Source organism: Hipposideros armiger, unplaced genomic scaffold (assembly GCF_001890085.2).
Source record: "Hipposideros armiger isolate ML-2016 unplaced genomic scaffold, ASM189008v1 scaffold_125, whole genome shotgun sequence".
Taxonomy (NCBI): domain Eukaryota; kingdom Metazoa; phylum Chordata; class Mammalia; order Chiroptera; family Hipposideridae; genus Hipposideros; species Hipposideros armiger.
Genome location: NW_017731475.1, coordinates 2490432 through 2512675, shown reverse-complemented (window position 1 = coordinate 2512675; position 22244 = coordinate 2490432). Strand labels below are relative to the sequence as shown.

At 40.5% G+C, this 22244-nt stretch overlaps 1 protein-coding gene across 4 annotated transcripts in view; it reads left to right on the top strand.

Moving 5' to 3' along the window:
- Positions 1-22244, top strand: part of CMSS1 (cms1 ribosomal small subunit homolog) — a 345852-nt gene that overhangs the window by 293689 nt on the left and 29919 nt on the right. For all 4 annotated transcript variants that reach the window (XM_019648351.1, XM_019648352.1, XM_019648353.1 and 1 more), the window contains exon 2: positions 15950-16038. In XM_019648351.1, the coding sequence (XP_019503896.1) occupies positions 15950-16038 (89 nt within the window). The remainder of the gene's footprint in view (positions 1-15949; positions 16039-22244) is intronic.

Sequence of the window (22244 nt, the reverse complement as noted above, 5' to 3'; positions counted from 1 at the left end):
CCAGCTCCAGGTTGAGCTGTTGTTCAGCATCTTAGCTGTGGAGGGCAGTGTCACTGGCCCTCATATGTGGGATCCGAACCGGGGCCCTCTGTCGTCCCAAGCCAGTTCTTAACCATCGCGCCGCTGGCCAGCCCAAGATGTACTTCTTTTTATCCTGCGTTTGCCATCAGCAATGCTTTTGAGGCTCCTCCATGATGCTGCGTTTCTCGCCAGTCCATTCCTTTATCACGCAGGAGTATTCCATTGTGTGAATACACCATAGCTCATTTACCTGCACTCCTGTTGATAGGCATCTATCACGTTGTATTTTAAATTTTAAATTATCATATTAAGTTTTGGAGTTTTTTTTGACATACAGGTCTGTGAATTTTACCACATGTGTAGATTTCTGTGACCACGGCCATAAGTTTTGGAGTTTTTTTTGACATGCAGGTCTGTGAATTTTACCACACGTGTAGATTTCTGTGACCATGGCCACAATCCGTGCTATGCAGACAGTGTGTTGCCTTAGAAAACTCCCTGATGCTATCTCTTTATTGTCCACCCTCCCCCACCCCAAGTCCCCCGCCACTGCATATTTGTTCTCCATCACTGTAGCCTCACATTGCATTTTAGTTGCTTAGACATGTCTGCTGTTCGCACTTGTCAGCTTCTTCGAGTAAGGACCACATCTTATGTATCTTGCCTCCTCTGTGCTTAGCACACTACCTGGGACATAAGTACTCATTAAATATTTGAAGGATGAATGAATTAATGTCTGTATGGCCACCTAAGGAATCCTTTCATAATTCTTAGGAGGGAAGGGGAAGTAAAAAGCTACAGAGAACTAACATTAACTTTATTCTTTTTAAGAAAATCATGGGTCTCTTTTTTTCTCAGCAGTAGTGATTTTATGTGATTTTCAGAAATTCTAAAGAGTGCTATCTGGTAATTGCCACTTGAGAGAATATGTTGAGTCACACAAAACGAGTAATCTCCCCATAAAAGGAGCTCATCAAATGCTTAATTATACTAAAAATATTACTGCTGCGTTAAGTTTGAACATGGAAATTAACAGGAAAAATTTTAACGTGCTTTTTGTCTATTACCTATTTCTAAGTATATTCCAGAAATCTAAAATTCTACCCCAGAGTCTTTAATATATTTCCCAGGCATTCTAAGCTCTATAAGTACCCTTTATACTGTATTTAGAGAAATTCAATATTCACACTGTTACTTTTGAATGAGGTTTTAGTTTCCATATTTTCTCCTAAGTCAGTGTCACCTTTATCAAAAATTGATTTTAATAAATGCATTATTATTGCAAGTGCTACTTGGTTCTTGTAGTTAGTGCCTCCCCTAGAGCATATTCAATTCTTTTCAGCTTCGACTTGACTTTTCTTTGTTTCCCTTCAGTGTTTATTGGTGTTTCCTTTTTCATTAATCACAATGCTGAAATTACTCTGTATATATATCCTTCTTATCCTCTTAATTTCACCCACCAGGACATTATCTGTTACTAAGTGAGCCCTTTGTCAACTCCATGTCACGTTTCTTTAAGCAAATAAATTTTCTCCATATGCTTAGCATATACCCCTGAGCCCTATAGCCTATTTCCCCTTTTAAAAAAGAAATGGGGAAACAGCTGTTTCTCAGTTCCTATAAAGTGTGTCCTGTTTTATAGATCACGCTGGACAGCTCTATTTTGATGTCTGCAATATTACTTGGTCCTTGAAATTGTGAATTTCCTGGACCTAAATTTCCCTCTCACATTTGGGAAAGAAAGATTAATTCTACTCGATGTTTCAGTGTGTTACACAGACCATGAGGTAGTTTGTTTTGGTAGTTACTGAAGGGTTCACATGGAAGAAATGCCTTCTTCCTTATAGCACAACAAAGTTTTTAATTGTTAAGATTGAAAATATATGGGCATCTCATTCAGGGCTGCAGCTAATGTTGATTGACTGTATCTGCCAGATTCTATGCTATAGGCAGAGCATACAAGGATGAAAGGATACCTGCTCTCAAATAGCCTACAGTCCACTAGTAAAGACAGATGCAGTATACTGAGTGGCCCAATCAAGAGATAGCTGAGCTGTAACAATTTCCTAAGGGAGGAGGTGGCAAACTATGCCCCATGGGCTGGCTACCTGTTTTGTATATAACGTTTAATAAAACGTTAAACGTTTTATTATGTAAAACATTTACATATTTTCATAACCATGCCCACTCATTTACATATTTTCATAGGATGCTTTCCTGATTCAATGGGTAGTGATCATATGGCCCACAAGCTTAGAATATAAACTACTTGGTCCTCTAATAAAAAAATTTGCCAACTGCTGGCTTAGAATAAGGAACATCAAGAAAGTGTATGGTCACCAAAGAGTAGTGTCATGGAGGACTCGTTGGAGAATGCCAGCATTTTAAGGGATAGGTAAGAGAAGAGAGTGCATGAAGTGATGAGTTGAGAACCAAGCTGCAGTGTGCCAGAAAACAAAGAAGGAGAGAGTGTCAAAAACTTGAGGATCGACATTATTGTCAGATGTCCCAAAATTATAATAGTAGATCTCTTGTTATAGTGGGACCATCTTTTTTTAGTAGTACCACATTTTTATGTTTCCTTCTAGTTTTCTTTATTTTCTCCAGTCTTTACAATTAGTATGTATTACCTTTATATCAGGGAAAAGGGTAAAAAAAAATTTTTTTAACGATGATCCCAGCAAATTAGTAGTATAGTATTGACAAGTCAATACAAGTATTGACAAGTATTTATTTACCCCATTAAACTGTTACAGCTCAACTTTATCTCACACCATCATGTAAGACCTGAATTTAGGCCCTTGAAGATTATCCCAAACACAAATCCTTCTCTGTATATTTCCCATGTAGTTGAAATATCCTTAAGCCTAGTTTACCTGGAGGAAACTTTTAAGAATGATATGATATAGTACCTTGTCCTAAGCCACACAAAAAGGCAGTTAAGATCTGGCTTTTTCCATTGAAAAGCTGGGTAAGAAAGCTAAGCATTCTGAAGCAGGGCATGTGCGCATTACACCCACTTTTAACAGTTCACAAGATGTACATTAAGGGCCTACATTCAGTAATCTAATAGGTAGTTGAAGTCTCTGAGAAGGCCATTAGGCAGTCTTAACAGAAACAATGTGTTTTTCCATCATAACATTATTTCTCTTCCTTGGGATCACACTTTATAGCAAGGGTGAATGGACAGCAGTCCTGACTGCAGCCTCGTAGGCTTTTTCCGTATGAAATTTCTGTTCAGAGGACATGAAGTAACTCGCATACCCGTGTAACGGGCCGTGTTCACCTATATGTATTTTTTTAATTGTCTCTGTACTTCAGCCTCACTCTGGAAATTCTGACTTGTTCAGGGTATACAGCATTCTTAATAGAAATTGGCCTAAACCAGAAGAGAATCATAAATCACAGCAGCATGACTTCATCAATCCACAAATCGGAAAACTGTGGCCAAAAGTAAGTGATTTGCCCAAGATCACAAAAGTTGGAACTAGAATCTAAGCCTTCTAGGACCTCCTTCATCACTCCTCGATGCTTGCCCTTCCCAGAATGTGTGTACAGAGTACTATTCTGGGAGCTGTTAACTGTGGTGCTGCACAGAGCGGAGGTCAGGGGTCAAATAAGCTGGAGGATGACCTCATTTCCATTCCTACACTTGGGGAGTAGTAATGCATATTAATATATTAAAGAATCCCTGCAATAAGGCAGATGTTGAACCAGATGGGATGTGGGAATGACAGGCACAAGCCAGGACTAGCCTAGGCAAACCAGGATGTATTTTCTCCCCAGCTAAATATAGGCCAAGGCGGGCTTGTGGGGGAGAGTACTAACACATGTTTGGGCTCATTGGGTGGGTTTGTTTTTTTGTTTGTTTGTTTGTATTAGAGGAGGGGGAGCTGCTTAGCACCTGCAGGAGCTTCTGCCCCAGTCAGATGTGTGTTATTTAAACATACCAACATACATTGTGTTACACTGGGCTCTTCCCACAAAGCTCCCTGGATCCCAGTTCCCTGCTTGGAGACCAGTACCACCAGAGAGCTACGAAGTTTGCTTTTTCCAAGTTACAGGGGCAACATTGTGTAGCGGTTAAGAGCAGACTCCGAATCGAGACTGCCTAGATCAGGGGTCAGCAAATTTTTGAGACGGAAGAGCCAATCCTGCCCCTCATAACAATTTAAAAATTATTTGAGGGGCCGGCCGAGTGGCTCAGTTGGTTAAGAGCTCGCTCAAGAGTGTGAGCTCTGAGCAACAGCGGTTCGATGCCCAGCCCGAGCTGAGCTGCCACTGAGCTGCCAAAAGGTGGCAGGGTGGCTCAGCTAAAAAGAAAAAAAAAGTGTAAAAATTATTTGAGAGCCATAAAACAAATGAAATCACTGTTATGTGAATAATATCCTCTAAAAAATTTGTAAATGAAACTATGATAGTTTCATTTTCAGTTTTACTTCAGAGCCACATGTACATACCCAAAGATCCGCATGTGGCTCGTGAGCCATAGTTTGCTGACCCCTGGCCTAGATCCAAATCCTGGTGCTCACTCTTATTCACTTTGGGCGAGTGCCTCAGTTTCTACCTCTGTAAGACAGAGATTATAATAATAGTACCCATCTTTATAGCAAGGGTGTGCTCATCCAATAAACACAACAATTCTATCAAAACCTAAAATGCCACTGCCAGCATTCTTGGCTCTCTATTCATTGAAATCCAACTGCAAAGGTTGACCAGACAGGTTAAATTGAAATTACTCATAGTTGGAAAACTGCCCTCAAATATAGTAGACATCCCCCCCCCTTATCCAAAGAGGATACATCCCAAGACCTGCTGTGGATGCCTGACACCTCAGATAGTACCGAACCCTATATATACTGTTTTTTCCTCTACATACATAGCTTTTTACTTAAAGGAAGCACTTTAAGCCTTCTCTTTGGCATCCAAATTGCCAGCATCACTACTTTTGTACTTTGGGACCGTAATTAAGAAAAATAAGGTTGACTTGAACACAAGCACCAATACCCAACAGTGGGTCTGATAACCAAGATGGCCATTAAGTGACTAATGGGTGGGTAGAGTAGACAGCGTGGATACACTGGACAAAGGGACGATATACGTACCAGCCAGGGCAGAGTAAGATGCCATCACACTACTCAGAATGGTGCACAATCTAAAACTTAGGAATTGCTTATTTCTGGGATTTTCCATTTAATATTTTCAGACCACGGCTAACCCCGTGTAACTGAAACCATGGAAGCTGAAATCATGGATGAGGGAGGACCACTGTATGTAAATATTCCAACATTTAAAACAAACTAGAAAGGAAGCAGGGTGGAGCTCTGACACTCTAGATTAAAATTGAGGTCCTGTTGCCAAAACCCACTTATCTAATTTTCTTTCTTAAGCTAAAAATAAAATAGGCTGAAAGAAAAAAAAAAACGCCTTATTGAGAATGGACAGCAGGCAGGTAACTGTTCTGCTTGCAGAGCTGTCTTCTGATATCTGCGCGATCTCCACTGCAGTTTTGTAACTTAAAGATAAGACAGGTCCTCTAGCACCCTGATACTTGGCATTAAGGGCCCTCCACCGCCACTGTTGCATAAGAAATCAGACTCCTGTGGCTCCAGGTGTTTGCCCTGGTGTGGGCTGCTGGTGCCTGAGGATGCTGGGTTGGTGCATTTTTTAAATTAGTAAAGAAAGCATTACCAACCCTGAACAGTCAAAATCATGAAAAATAACCTTCAAGATTTAGTTCTGCTGACATGTAACTGACATCACACAAATCTTGTAACATGTAAGCTCCCCACAGCAAGGAGGTGAAGCGTTTCTCTTCCGTCATGTATTTTTGAGATGATCTTATTGGTCTGAGTACTTTACCTTCTTTCAGAGTTTCAGTAGCCATAAAGCAACCCCAGTTATAAGCTTTGCCATCTTATTCCAAATTTTCTAGCTTCATTTTCTGAGGGAACTGGCAGCATATTTTCTGAGCAAAATCTGGGTTGGCTGCTGGGGATATCTTCAGCTATGAAAATAGGAATACCTATTGGAAGGTAGACCAGGATGTAGCAGTTGCCACTAAAAATGGCAAAATTAAAGGGGAAAGGGGGTCCCCCCTCACTCCCCATTCCAGGTCAGAATGGTGACAAAACTTCTGATAGAAGCAACTCACAGGAACGTACACATTCAGAAGCATTGGTTCTGTCAAATCTTTTGGAGAGAGGGAGAAGACATCTTAAGGAGGCTGAGAAATGGAAACGGTAGATCATGCCCAGTTTCTTGCCGGATATGGGAGTACAGAAGCCAGAAGATAAAGATCATAGCTAGGAAAAACAACAAAACTGGAAACGTGTGCACCACGCCAGCAGAAAGCCTGATGAACCACCATGCCTTTTGGAAGACTCGGAGTGGTCCAGTATCTCCTCACCTAGGCCTGGGACCGCATGGCCAGAAAAAGCCAGGACACTGACTACAGAACCTGCCCACGCGTCTCTGAGCAGCGCCCTCAAAGCAACCAGATGCCCTGGATTGGGCACCACAGGCTTGGCCTTGGGTTTTTTGCTTCTGCTGCCATCTATCACTGAATTTGCACACTAGATCTGGTCTCCTTTTCTCCATATTTTCCTTTCTCACTGAATATTGCGACTACTTGCTAGATCGTAAGCCCTAAGATGGCCTTGCTTCTACTTTTGGAAGGTCTTTACAGAGGAGGTGAAACTTGAGTTGAATTTTAGAGGAAGGAGTAAGATTTTGATAGGAAAGCAGAGATGACAAGGAGAAAGGGAGAGGTGGCGTTCTGAAAAGTTCCAGTAAATGAGATACACTTAGGAACAGTACAGTCCTTTTTGCCGTGGCCTAATTGATTATAAGCCCTAGTTTTTTGGTCATGGCATAGCATAGCTGTAGTGATTATTTTGAAAAGTGTGCAGAAGCAGTAAAGGATGAAGCATGACTATAGTTAGCATAAGTGCACTCAGAATTGAGAGCTGCTGCTTTCATTGGCTGCACCTTTCTCTGCATGTTCCTCCCCTCTGCTCCTCTCACCTCTTCTCCCCTCTCTACCCTCCTCTGCCCTTTGTTCTGTTTTGCTGGCTTGGCCTCAGGACCTTCACTGAGTTCATACTTCACAGGGTCCTGTTCTTTGGATGTGGGAATTGTGTTCTTTCACAGTGATGCTGCTGGGAGTCCCTTAATGAGCTGGGAACGTGGTTCTTGAAGAGTAGTTCCCAGCCCTGCCTCTCCTGGCCAAATAAAACATTCTGGCTCCTAGGGATGAGTAATTTTAGCAAAACACTTCAGACTGTTGAAGTACAGCTCTGTCTCCAGCATTAGTTTTCAGTGTGCAGTTAGATTTCTCAGAGAACAGCTGATCACCTCTAGAAATATAGACCACCCCACCCCCCGATAAGTGAAATTGAACTAAATGAAACATGAAGGATTTTGAAAAACTGGGTCACAACATGATGATAAAAGGAACAATTCAACCAACAGGAAGTTGTCACAATTCTTAGCTTGCACACACCTAATATACTTATGAGATGTATAAATAAAAATTGATAGATTTACTAGAAAACATGGATAAATTACAAATAAGAGTAGGAGATATTACTATATGTGTCAGTAATTGATAGATCAAGCATAAAAATTCATAAACATAACTTTTGAAAAACATAATTAAGTTAACCTATGTATAGTTCATATATAGAACACTGCACCTAACAATTAGAAACTATACATTCCATTCAGAAAAACTTTGTAACATTTTTAAAAATTGATTATATACTGGGTCAGGGACTGGGAAACTTTGGCCCATTGACCAGTTCCAGCCAGGATGTGTTTCTGTAAATAAAGTTTAGCAGAACATAAACCACGCCCATTCATTTGCATTGTGTCTGGGCTGCTTTTTTGCGCATCAGAGTTGAGTAGTTACTGATAGACCTTATTGCTCTGCAAACCCTACACCTGTTTACTATACAGACCTTTACCTAAAATGTTTGCTGATCCCTGTGCTAGAAAATAAAGCAAGTCTTAACAAATATCAAAGAATTGGTATGCAGGCCGACCATTTTTCTAACCACAATACAAATAAAAAGAGAATTTAAAAAAAAATCTATTTGGGAATTAAAAAAAAAAACAAAAATGCTTCTAAATAACTAACTGGTCAAAGAAAAATCATTATGGAAACTTTAAAAATATTTAGAATTAAATGGTAGTAAAAATGCTATAGTATTAAAACTATGGTATTAAAAGGTAGGGTCTTCAGCTTAAGTTATATTTAGAGTGAATGTATAGCCTTAATGCTTATTACATCAGAAAAAGGAAAACTTAGTAGGCTAAATATCTAACTACATAAATTAGAAAATCGATAGAATTAACCTAAAAAAAATAAAAAACAGTAATTAGTGTAATGGAAATCAAAGAAGCAACACAAAGTATCTATAAACACATAACCTGGATTTTTTTTTATTTAAAAGAAAAACCTGTCCAAGCTTAAGCAATAAAAAAGAAGATACAAATAAAAAGAAATGGGAGAAAAGAAAAAGGGGACATAGCTACATATAATGATCAACACTCTCCAATGAATTTGAAAAATTAGAGAAGACAGCCAATTACCTAGAAAAATATCACTTACCAAAACTGAGTTAAAAATAAATAGAAAAACCTGAATTATCATATTACCATTAGAAATTGAAGCATTTGTTTAAAAAATACCCCCCCAAAAAAAAATATATATATACTACTCTCTGCTTGTTTTACTGACAGATTTTACCAAGTATCAAGAAACACACAATCTCAACCATATAAACTATTTCAGAGGAAAAAACAAGGTGACATTTCCTAATTCTTTTATGAAGCTAATATAACCTCAAGACCTAAACTAGACAAAGAATGGTCCTAGAAAGGAAAATTATGTCAATCTGACTTTTGAACATTGATGAAAAAAAGTCTAACTAAAATGATAACCCCAAAACAAAACAGTATTTAAAAAGAAGTATGTCATGACCAATTGGGATTTGTTCTAGGGAATAACCACCAGTTTTTACAATTCACCACATTAACAGATTATAGAAAAAAATCCATATGATCATCTCAACAGATGCAAAAACAAAAAGCATTGCGTTAAATTTAACATATATTCATGATATAAAGAAAAAAAAACCTCCTAGCAAAGGAAGTAAAAGGAAAGGCATTAAGCTGTAAGGGGCATGTTTTCATGCAGGGCACTATGGGGATTAAGATTTGGACTCTAGTATTAGAGTATCTGGGATTCCAGTCCCACCTCTGTCGATCATCGGTTGTGTTACATTGGGCAAGTGCTACAAATTGTTTATGAAAGTTAGCTTCTACTATTATTGTTTTTTAAGTCAGTATTATTGAGGAGTAGCTTACATATATTAAAATTAACCCTTTTTAGTGTGCCGTTCTGTAAATGTTGATTGCATACAGTTGGTTGCATACAGTTGTGCAACCACCACCAGTGAGAGAACATGCCCTCACCCGCCCCAGAGGTCTCCCATCTCCAGTGCTCGGTAACTACTGATCTGTTTTTTGTCCCTATAGTTTTGCCTTTTCCAGAGCGTTAGAGAAACGGAATCACACATTGTGTTGCCTCTTGAATCTGTCTTCGTTTGCTGAGCATTATGCTTTTGAAACGTGTCCATGTTGTTTCAGTAGCTTGTTTTGTTGAGACACTCTGAGAACTAATAGGAGTTTAGCAGGTTGCTAGCCAGGGCAGATCTAGGTTTTCGTGAAGCTTATACAATTTGGGGGGCCGTCTCAGTAAAAGAATACAAAATTACTGATACAAACCTAGGTATGAAAGAAGTTATTTTAAATAAGAAATCACAACAGTCCTGCTACAAACACAGGAATTCTGAAAATTTTTATTTTACTCACCCCCTCCAATCAGAAATTTTAAAATATGATTTATTTAAAACTATGTAAATGCACCATCTACAGTATTTCTGGAGGAGAGACCTTCCATTTTTGAATAAGCAAAAATGGGAATCTAATTCTCTGCTTACAGTTTTACGTTTTTGATGTTTGGAAGAATTTTCTACTGACTGGTTTCTGGTTTTATATTTCCCAAATCCGGCTTCTCCACGTCCCGCAGAGTTCCAGGGCTGGGTGCTCCAGGCACATTGGTGTCATCATCTACAACATCTGGCCCCACTCGCTTTGTGTCAGGGTGTCTGGTTAGCACAGGGTGGTAGTTTTCCTGGAAGCATTCCTACATTAGGACAGCTAGCAATAACTTAACTGTAGGCTATATGGTTGTGAACCACATCATATCCCATTACATTCAAATAAAATGTATGTTCAACCAGCTTCCTCTCACTGGATCCCCAAAATGCTCACTCCCACTCCAACACCACTCACTAGGGGATATGTGACAGGAGAATTCTTACTGGAAATAGAAAGTGGTTTCAATATACGCATATTGTGGTTCAAGTACCTTCCTTTTGCAAATTTTTAAAGAAAATTTGAGTGTATAATCCAATGCCAGGGTCCCTCCCAGAGCCTAGAAAGGGTCCAGGCAAGGAAGTAGTTGGAGGATTAAGGAAATCGCTGGGAAATGGGACCTCTGATATTTCTCCTAAAGAGGACAAAGGCAGGGATCGAGGGAAAGAGAACACCTTTTATTTTAGCTTGCTCTTTTTGCCATATACTTAAAAAGGACAATGTACTGGACTCCTCTTTTGGAAGAATTCAACCAAACCCATCTGGTGGCATTTTTTGTTTTTGTTTGTTTGTTTCTGTGTTTTAGAGACTCTCAGGGATTTGGAGATGGCAGCGCCATCTTGGTGGCTCCACTCCATGGCCTGAATGAGCCACTGAGAGTAAGTGGCACAGGCCTGGCTAAACCTCCTCAAAGGCCAGCAATTCTAGAGGAGCCTGAGTGCTGGACCCAGCCTGGGTCTCCAAACTTTTCTTTCAGTATTCTCTTAATGGAAATCACAGAGCTAACATCCTTATTTCAGAAAAACAGCTTCCTCTTTGGGAACCAAAAACATCACAGACTAAAGAAACAACTAATATACTCAACTTATAGTGCTATGAGATGATCTCATTTTATAGGTTAAAAGGTTTCAGATGGAATAATTTTTTGGAACAAGAAGCCACCCTGATTTAGAGCATTTGATTAACAAGGTATTTTAAATATTTCTCGTGGATTTTTATTGCGTAAGAGTCACATACTTTTAAAGATATGTTATTTTCAACTAGATTGCTTAAACACAGACTATACTCTTCAGTTATCAGATTCTGGACAGTGGAGGAATGCAGAATTCAGAATTTTTTTTTAAAAAGAGTATTGTTTGATTTTTAAATATTTATGGTTTTGATCCTGACAGTTATTTGTTTGTGTTTCATCTTTTTTATCTTATTTTTAAAGCTAATGAAAGGAGAGAAGATTTTTGTAAGGGGTTTAATGTTGTACACAGAGAATATGTATTTTATAATATAAATGAAATGAAGCAATAGGTGCGGGGGAGTACTTTTTACTTTTAATCAACACTGGGGCAGGTACTTGAGGCACTCATGGGTCCCCTCAAACTGTTTACAGTTGAGATGGAGAGAAAGCCTAACATTTATGCCACACCAGCATGCACTGTGAGAAAGGATAAAATTACGTGCTGATTTACAAGGTGCAGTAAGTGTACAAGTACAGACGAGAGGAAGAGACGAGGGCTGTGTTGTCCTAGCAAAGGCTTACCTGAAGGATCCCAGATAAAGAAAAGTTGGAGGATGTTAAGAAAAAGGGGGCCCCGTGAATAGAAGCCAGTATAAGAAATTTCACAGGACTAAAGGTAGCGTTTTCAGGGGAAGAATATTCCCCAGGTAGGGTTGCCAGAGTTAGCCAATAAAAATACACAACAACCCATTAAATTTGAATTTCACATAAACAGTGAATAATTTAGATATCCCCCAGGCAATACTTGGGACTTATCTATACTAAGAAATTATTCGGTGTTTATATAAGATTCAAATTTAACGAGGCATGATGTATTTTATCTGGCCACCCTAGACCTTGGCCTTTCTTTCCCCCCCCCCTCTCTTTTTTTTTAAGACTCCAATGGGGCCTCCCTGGCTTGACAGTGGTTCTCTGAACGCAGCTGCCTCCTAGCTCTCTGAGTCAGGACTGCAGTGACTGGCGTGCCCCAGCAGCAGGAGGATGCTCTCATCTGGTTCATAGCCAGCCACACACCTGTTGGCTTTTCCGGCATACTAATTTTGGGCTTCCTGAAGAAGAGAACAGAATGTTTTGTTTTGTTTTTAAAGATTTTATTGGGGAATTGGAGGAGGGAACAGCGTTGGGGAATCAGGAGAGGGGAACAGGGGAACAAACAAGTTGCTGTCCTTTTGTTCTTCAGTCTAGTTGTGGAGGACGTCGCTACACTGGCCCACGTTGGTATTGTGATCATTGCGCTCTTCCCAGCTGAAGCAGATGGGTCACCGGCCATTGGACGGCCACTCATGGCGGCTCACGGCAACTCATGTCGGCTGCCAGCCGCTCACACTGGCTGCCAGCCACTCACGGTAGCTTACGGCAGCTCACTGCAACCCCACTGCAGCCTACACCATTGCCAGCAACTCACAGCAGCCCAGCTCCAGGTCACCATCTTAGCTGTAGAGGATGCAGGGTCACTGGCCCTCATGTGGGATCCAAACCGGTGGCCCTACTGCTCAGAGCTGGCCAACTCTTAACCAACGAACCACTCAGCTGGCCCACAAGAATCTTTCTTGTTGCTCTCTTGTTTGCACTTCCTTCCCAACCCCACCCCCTCCTGAACTGTTTGCAACCACTATTCTGTTCTCCCTGTCTATAATTTTGTCGTTTCACAAATGTTATATAAAAGGAATTTCACAATGTATAACCTTTAGGGATTGGCTTTTTTCACTTAGCATTAAATTATTCTCTGGAGATTAATCTAGGTTGTGTGTATCAATAGTTCATTCCTTTTTATTACTTATTGGTATTCCATGGTATGGAGAGTGCACAGTTTGCTTAACCATTTACCCCTTGAAGAACATCTGGGTTGTGGAAACATTTTGGGCTATTATAAATAATAAATAAAGCTGCCATAAACATTTGTATACAGCTTGTTGTATAAACATAAGTTTTCATTTCTCTGGGATAAGTAGTCAGGAGTGCAACTGCTGTGTTATGTAGGAGTTGCATGTTTTGTCTTTTTATGAAACTGCCAAACTATTTCCCATTTGTAGAATGGAAGTGGCAGCACCATTTTGCTTTCCACTGCAGTGTAAGCGTGATCCAGTTTCTCTGCATCCTTACCAGCATTTGGTGTTGGTGCTATTTTTTAACGTTAGCCATTGATAGGTTTATAGTGATATCTCACAGTTTGCATTTGCATTTTTCTAGTGATTCATGATGTGGAACATATGTTGATGTACTTATTTACCATAGCATATCCTCTTCAGTGAAATATCCATCCGTTCTTATCTCTTGCCACTTCCTAATTCCATTGTTTGATTTTTTAGTGCTGAATTTTGAGAATTCTTTATGTTGTCTAGATACTAGTCTGTCCTTTGTTTGCTACATGGTTTGGAAATATTTCTCCCACTCTGTATCTTGTTTTTTCATCCTCTTAACAGGGTCTTTGCAAAGCAAAATTTTCAAAAGATTTGACAGAACCAATTTTGATTAAGTCCAACTTATTAATTATTCCTTATTGATTGTACTTTTGGTATACTCTTTGCCTAACTCGAGATCCTAAAGTTTTTCCCTAAAGGTTTTATAGCTTTAAATTTTACATTTAAGCTTGTGATCCATTTCGAGTTAATTTGTGTATAAGGCATGAAACTTAGGTAGGGGTTAATTTTTTTGCCTATGGATTTTTTTCACATTTGTTGAAAGGGTTATCTTTTCTTCATTGAATTGCTTTTGCATATTTGGCAAACATCAGTTGGGTGTATTTGTGTGGGTCCCTTTCTGGGTCTGTATTCTATTCATCTACATGTCTATCCCTATGCTGATACCACACAGTCTTGATTACCTGGCTATATATAATGTCTTGAAATTGCATAAACTAATTTCTCCAACTTGGTTATTCTTTTTCATAATTGTTTTAACTATTCTAGTTCCTGTGCCATTCTACATAAGTTTTAGAATAATTGGGGGGCCTTTTTTGTCTGCTCCCAAATTGGCATTTTCAAGTTGCTTCATCTTAAGCTCTAAGTCTGAGATAACGAGGCAAAAAGAAAACCCAGGGACCTCACCGCTGTATTGTTTGCTGGGCCCCTAAGTTCCTAGCTAGTCTGCCTTCTTCTCTCCACCTTTCAGAGACTTTCTATGTTTGTTTTATATATAAAAGCCAGGATTTTTAGCTGTACTTAGCAGAAGGAAATGGGGAAAATATGACTACTAATATCTTCCCAGGAGGAGCTCTCGAAACACTTTTAATGCAAACTTAATTGCTAATTTAAAAATCTTTGTTAATCCCCTACCCACTACTACTTCATTAGGCAGAGTCCTTTTTTTCATGCTATACAGTTGAAAGTGTGTGTATTAATCAGGATTCTCCAGAAAAAAACAGAACTAATAGGAAATAAATATTTATATATCTGTCTATACCTGTATATATTTAGATATAGATATAGATATAGATGATAGATAGATAGATAGATAGATAGATAGATAGATAGATAGATAGAAAGAAAATAAGTAATGGACGTTGGCAAGCCCCAAGATCTGCAAGGTGAACTGGCAAGCTAGAGACCCAGAAGAGCCAATTGTTTAGTTCCAATCCTAGTCAGAAGGCCTGAAGACCAAAGGAGCTGATGGTATAGTTCCAGTCTGAGGGCTGGCAGGCTCCAGACCCAGGAAGAGCCAATGTTTCTATTCAAATCCAAAGGCAGGAAAAATTCTCTTCCTCAGAGGAGGGTCAACCTATTCAGGCCTTCATCTGATTGGATGAGACCCACCCACTGTAGGGGGTGGTAGGAAATCTGTTTATTCATTCTACCCATACAAATGTTAATTTCATTCAAAAACACTCTCACAGAAACAACCAGAATAATATTTGACCAAATATATGGGCACCCTGTGCGCCAATCAAGTTGACACATAAAAGTAATCATCACAGTATGCCAACAGGACTACAAAATGGGTTAATTTGGAAGTAAATATGAATTCTGACCAAGGTTGCTCACAAATTCATATTTTGAGCTGACTTTGAGATATATAGAGAAACTCAAAGGGAATGAGTAGAGCCTTTCAAAGATTCAAAAATATATTTACAGAGAGAAACCACTGTAATCTGGAAGGCAGTATGGCTTTGTGGAAAGTAGGAAAATCATGGTTGCCATGTTTCTTCAAGAGAGCTTTATATACAGGAAAACTGTTAAAACATTTATTTTTCCTGATTCTTGGAGTAAGAATTTATCTTTTCCATGGTTGAAAGAATTTAATAATTCAAAGTAAGAATTTCTCATGACCTATAATCCTTTTGTCACAATCTCTTCACATTCCCTCTGGGGTCAGCACCCAGTGTCAAGAGTGCTAGTTCTCAGTACAGGCAGTATCACTCGTGGGAAAGACTTTGTACTCAAATAAATCTGGGCTCCTAAGTGTGTGACCTGGGGCGAAATACTTCACCTCACTAAACAGCAGCTTTCTTATCTAAAAATGAGGAATTTAGTATCTGTGAAATCAGTATGAATGTTCCATAATTGAACATCCTCAAATGTTAGGCATCTGGATAATCTTCAGTTTTGCAGCTTTATAGATAAGACTGCCATGTTGGTACTGAAATCTTCATTTTGGATCATTTCCTTAAATTCAGCTTCCTATAGATAGAATTACTAAGTCAAGGGATAGAACCTTCTAGAAAGGTGGTACCAAGCCTGTACTAGCGATGGTAGCAAAGGTGAGGTGGTGGGAGAGGGAGAGACTTTTCTAATTTTTAAACTTTATATTTTCTAGAAACATCAGGTGATGAAGGAGGAGGAGACACAGAAATGAAGCAGCAGGAGACGGCTCCGGTTCCTGCCCTGCCAAAGAAAACCAAACAGGTGACAGTCATTGTGGGAGAGTCACACTGTTGGCTTCTGCAATCAGCCTCTTGTATCTGGTACCCACTATGGCATCCCTGTGCCTAACATTTGCTGGTGGGATTTCAAGGAAACTTTTACCTTCTCTGCCTTTGAAAGAGCCGTGCTTCGTTAATTATAAACAAGCAAAGTCTATTTTTCCCCAATTTTTTTTTTACAATATAAATGTATTTTATAATAATGGTATCTTAGATTTTTGTATAATGTTTTCAGTAAATATCCAGTCTTATTCTTCTATGTACAGTTCCTAAAAGGAGACAAGTTTCATAAAGATAGGGAAGATTCCCATACACACACACGAACGCATGATCCCACTGCCATGCCATGCTGCCAGCAGGCTCCCAGGGCCTCCTGCTACCCACCATCATGGTCCATTGCATGAATTCTTATCACAGGGTTTGCTGCCTTCATAGTACCATAAATGGCCATTTGATCAACTTTGTTTCCTGGACCTATGATCTTTTATTTCCTTTTCAGCCTTTCTACTGCTCACTCACATTCATTTGCAGCTTTTTCACATTATGTGTTCCTTAAACTTGATTGGTAACCATGTGTCATTTTTAAGGGAGTATCTACTGTCAGTCCAAAGTTATCAACTTTGTAGTAATGATGTGTGGTCTCATTATAAGTGGCCCTAAACTCATTTCACTAGAGCGTGATGCTACCCAAAGTTTGTGACCGGGTTCAGGATAATTGGGAGAAACAGTTTGGCGTAATGGTTACCTACAAGCCGTAAGACGTTAGGTAAGTTAAACTCTGCCTCCATCTCCTTATTGGTAAAATGGTGATAGTAGTTGTATTTTCCTCACAAAGCTGCAGTGGGTACTATTGCTTGTTAAGCACTTTCAACAATGGCTGGCAAAAAGAATAAGCACTGAAGTGTTAATTATAGTGAAATAGATGTCATCATTTTTATTTTATTCATTATTTTTTCTTTGTGGGAAGAGGAAGGCAGAAAGATATACATACCGGGGGTGCCAAAAACATGTATACACATGGCTTGTATTCATCTTTTGTTATCAGCACATATTGAGTATTACAACTTTAATCCAGTTTCTTCCTTTCTTAAAATGTATATACATTTTTTTTGGCACCCTCTGTATTTAATATATAATCATCTTAGTTTTCTCTCCAACCATTAATTATTTTGCTCAAAGGCCCTATATGAGCTTTAATTCACTCTGTCAAAGACCCACAGATTAATAGTCTTAGCTTTTCAATTTACTTCACCAAGGTGGGGTTTCATTTTACCTTCACTTAGCCCACTGACCATGCCATCATCACGCCTCCTTTGACCTTTGCCTCTAATCAGTGCCTACCTGCAGGACTTATCTCCACATATTCTTCTTCATACCCCACTGGCTTTCTTTTTCCTTACTTTCTCCCTTGATACTCTTCTTGCTACCTGCCCGTGTTTCCAGGACTCATTGGTGAAAGAAGTTTGCATTAATAGACTTGCCCAAGCCTGCATCTGCCCTGTCTTCATTCGTGCAGCCATCTGCATTGCTAAATTTCCTATTTTTAGCTCCGTCCTCCATGGCTCTTCTTTTCCCACAACCACCATGTTAGATAAACGGCAGAGAGCCGTAGGAAAAAGAGGGAGAAATGGGAGGGGAAAAAGTTAACTACATTCCTCATCCCTGTGAGCATTCGCCTATCTTTCAGCAGCTCGAGTTTCAATAATAATAAAGACCATTTATTGAGCACTTACCACAGGTCCCGTGCAAAGCACCAACTCCCATAATCCTCAGGCTGCCCTGTGAAGTACAGGGAACCCTATTTGACAAATGACCTGAGGCTCAGAGAGATGGGCTCCGGGGTCATGGCCCACTTGGGTGGCTGAGAGCCAGGCTCTGAGGACGCTGCTGGTCCACGTCCCTTTTCACCTGTCCTTCCTCTTTCGCCTAGGGAAAACTGGATTCACCGTGTCCTCATATGCATTATTGGTGACATGCCATTACTATTTTCTGCTAAGAAAACAAATTGCGAAAGCGTAAGATTTCATGGCCCGTTTTAACCACCGTCCTCTCTCTCTAATTTCTTTCCTACCAAATTGCTTTGAAGAAATCAAATCCTAGGTGCCCTAACCCCTTCCTCTAAGCCTCTCCTCATTTCCCGAACCAGAGAATTCTGGGAGTCTCCTGTGCCCCTCTGACTCCTATGAGTTGCCCGCCTAGCTCCCTGGTCTCCCCCACCACTCTGAGCACCCTGAACACAGAGCATACCTGCATTTCCACAGCACCTCGTGCAAAATCTTGCCCTGAACTGACACTCATTAGCTGTGAAATGAAGGAATGGGTGAATATAGCCTTATTCCAGTTTTCTCACCACTCTTTTCATCTCAGCCTTTTGTATCCCAGCTTGTGAGCCATCAGCTTCCTGACGCTGCTGCCTGCAGAGGTCCCTTGGACCCTGGTGACCCAGTGTCCCTCCTCCAACCCCCTCTTTGAAAGTTTCCCCCACCTTTGCATTCAGAGCTGGGGTCTCTCTCCCTCCACCCTAACTGTTCACACGGCCCCTCTGGCTCTACTGTGGGCTCTTCGTTCTCTCTCTTGCTGCTCTGCTTCCTTTGGCCCTTATCTCACCACCCCGAGGACATCCTTCCTGTCAGGCAGACTGTCCTTTCTTGAATCTCCTTCTAGTTCTTTACTCATAGAGCTTGAGTCTCCAGCTTGTTCATAAGCATCTTGGGGCCAGGGTTTTTTTGTGTTTATGACAGTGTCTAGCAGAGTGCTAAGCGTTCGACTCACGTGGTAGATGTGACTGGATGTTTGTTGTTTAATAGTAATTCCTTTTTTTCTATATCAAAAAAGAAAAAAACATTTTATGCTGTATTTACATTTTTAATTTTTTAGTTAGCTTACTCGCTTTGCTGTTGTTTCAGGGATTTTTTGATGTTGTTTTTAATGCTTGCATAGGAACTGCCTGGCACTATGCTGCCAGCTGTCATATACATTCAGGCTTTAATTTCACCAGGCGAGAGCATCTGTTGAGTTAAATAGTGTTCCTTCCTGTGCCATAGTTGGCCTCGCATTTCCGTTCTGACTCTATACCTCCCATCTGTCCAGTATTTGTAGCAGCAGATTTATAACTTTATAAAAGTTTTTTTTTTCCCATGCAACAACATCATCTCTAGCAACGATTTCACATCTAAATAATCATCCTTGGCCTCCTTAATAATGTGAGTATAAAGATTTGCCAACAGTTCTCTTTTTTTTCCAGATATTGCTTCCAAAATAAATGATGAATTCCCTTACTCCTAGAGATTGCGTCACCCACTTCCCTGCTCACCATCCGTCATTTCAGAGCTAGCCCTAGTGACTTGGTAATTATGGCTCCCTGAAGGAATATAATCCCTTAGGAGGGATTCCGTGACTTTCCATGGATGCCTTCATGATGTCAGTAGACTAGCAGTGGTTCCATGACCCATCCTCTCCCCCTCAGAGACCACACTGGACTTCTTTCTCTGAAGCTAGCTGTTTGTTTATCTCTTAGATCATAAAGGAATCTCCAGCAAGAGTACTTATCCCTTTCCTCCTTACTCACCTTTCTCTTCTGTTGTATTTTCTTACTGTTTCCTTGTTTGAGCATTGATCATTTCATCTCTCCCACTCTTGATCTTCAAGATTACTCTTGGGCCCACCGGGTGGCACAGTTGGTTAGAGCACGAGCTCTGAGCAACAGCGTCGCCGGTTTGATTCCCACATGGGCCAGTGAGCTGCACCTGAGCTGAGATGCCACTGAGCTGCAAACGGGCAGCCGGATGGCTCAGCTGGTGAGAGCGTGTGCTCTTAACAACAAGGTTACCGGTTCAACTCACACATGGGATGGTGGGCTGTGCCACCCCCACCACCCTCCCCACTGCAACTAGATTGAAAGTGGTGACTGGACTTGGAGCTGAGCTTGTGCCCTCCACAACTAAGATTGAAGGGCAACAACTTTACTTGGAGCAGATAGGTCCTGGAAAAACACAATGTTCCCCTTGCCCGATTCCCCAGTAAAAAAATTAAAAAAACAAAAACAAAAAAAAAAACGATTACTCTTGACAATTTTAAGAGAAAAGAGGAGTATGTCCTAGCCACTCTCTGACTTACCTTCTTCCTTTCCATGCTGGTGTCTCAATTCTGTTCCTCTCTGTATTAATCTATTGTAGTATAACAAATTGACCCCCAAAGTTAGCAGCTTAAAACATAAAAAACAAAAATTCTTTACTTAATAGTTGCTGTTATCTCACAGGCATGGCTTAACCTGGTCCCTCTGGCTTTCCATCTCCCATCAGGTGCCAGTCAAATTATGGGCTGGGGTTGGGGGGCTCAACCTCTTTGTTGGCAAACCTCAGTCCCTCGCCATGTGAGCCTCTCCACAGGGTTGCCTCATAACATTGCCACTGGCACACCCACAAATCTTTTCCAGGTAAACTCTTCTCTACCTTGGGCCCCTGCTGAAACAACTGAGGGACAGTACCCCTTAAGCTTCCTAGAGACATGTTTGAGAAAATCTGTGAGGCTAATATTTATTTCTTTAAAGAGCTCTTATGTGACTAAATAGCATTCTGAGGTACCATCTTTGTGCTTTCTGAGGTCTTAAGCAATGGATTTGCAGCCATACCCTTGACTTTTTTTTCTTTTTTTTTTAATTGGGGAACAGCCATGGTCATTGGTTACACATTGCTTTCATGCTACAACAGCATAGCTGACTCGCCTAGGGAGGACGCAGCTCACAGTGGCCCACGCGGGGATCGAACCGGGAACCTTGGTGCCATCAGCACCACGCTCCAACCAACTGAGCCAACTGGTCACCCCCCCTTGACTTCTTTGATAGTCCAACTGAACCCCCTCCTTTTGCATTTCCCCATAAGCCACAAGAAAACATTGATGATACCTTCAACGCTATTTGGATCTCCTTCGCTAGATAACCCATAGCATTAGATACGTTTTCTACTTTTCATGAAACTGCAGACAGTATTGCTAAACTATACACTACATAACAAAGATCCCCTCTTCTTCAGTTTCCAGTAAGAGTTTCCTCACTTTCTACAGGTTCTCACCCTCAGTGTCCTCAAAGTCTAAAATTTTATGAATGGTGTGTTCAGACACACTATCCATCCATCACTCCTTATTTTGGGCAGATTTCAAAGTAATTTGCAAAATCAGTACATTCCCCCCAAACACTTCAGCATGCATATCATTAACAGAAGTTCAATATTTAAAGATCTTTTTTTTGTCCTTTTGCAGTTGAAAGACAGTAAAATGCACACATGTCAAATGTACCATTCAATGAGTTTTGGCAAATTCATGCAATTCCTTAACACAAACCCCTACAGTACAAAGAACATCACCATCACCCCAGAGCCCTTTCCTTCCTCCGCCCAGTCAATCATCATTCCAAACTCCTTGACCAGAGGCAGCCACTGTTCTGATGGTTTTTCCCCCAAAAGTTAGTTTTGCCTGTTCTAGAATTTCATGTAAATGAAAGCGTACAGGATATGCTCCTTTGTTCAAGGCTTATTTTATTCAGTACTGTGTTATTTAGGTTCATCTGTGTTGATGTATAGTGGCTTTTTTTTTATTTTTATTGCTGAGTGTATTATTCTGCCAGGGCTGCCTTAACAGAATACCACAGACTGAGTGGATGAAACAACAGAAATGTATTTCTCAGTTCTGGAGGCTAGAAGACCAAGATCCAGGTGTTCGGAGGTTTGGTTTCTCCTGAGGCCTGTCTCCTTGGCTTGTGGATGGTCCCCTTCTCACTGTGTCCTCAACATGGTCTTTCCTCTGTGTGCATGTCCCTGGTGTCTCTTTCTTCTCATAGAAGGACACCCATCTTATTGGATTAGGACCCCTCCCTTAAATGACCTCACTTAACCTTAACTACCTCCTTACAGGCCTATCTACAAATACAGTCACATAGAGGGTTAGAACGTCAATATATGAATTGGGGGTGGGGGCACGATTCAGTCCCTAACACTGAGTAATATTTAGTTACTTATATGAATATACCAGTTGACTTATCCATTTTTCTATGGTGGATACACAGGGCTTTTTCCTGTTTGGGGCTATTAAGAATAAATCTGCCATGGGCCGGCCGAGTGGCGCGATGGTTAAGAACTCGCTTGGGATGCCAGAGGGCCCCGGTTCGGATCCCACATATGAGGGCCAGTGACACTG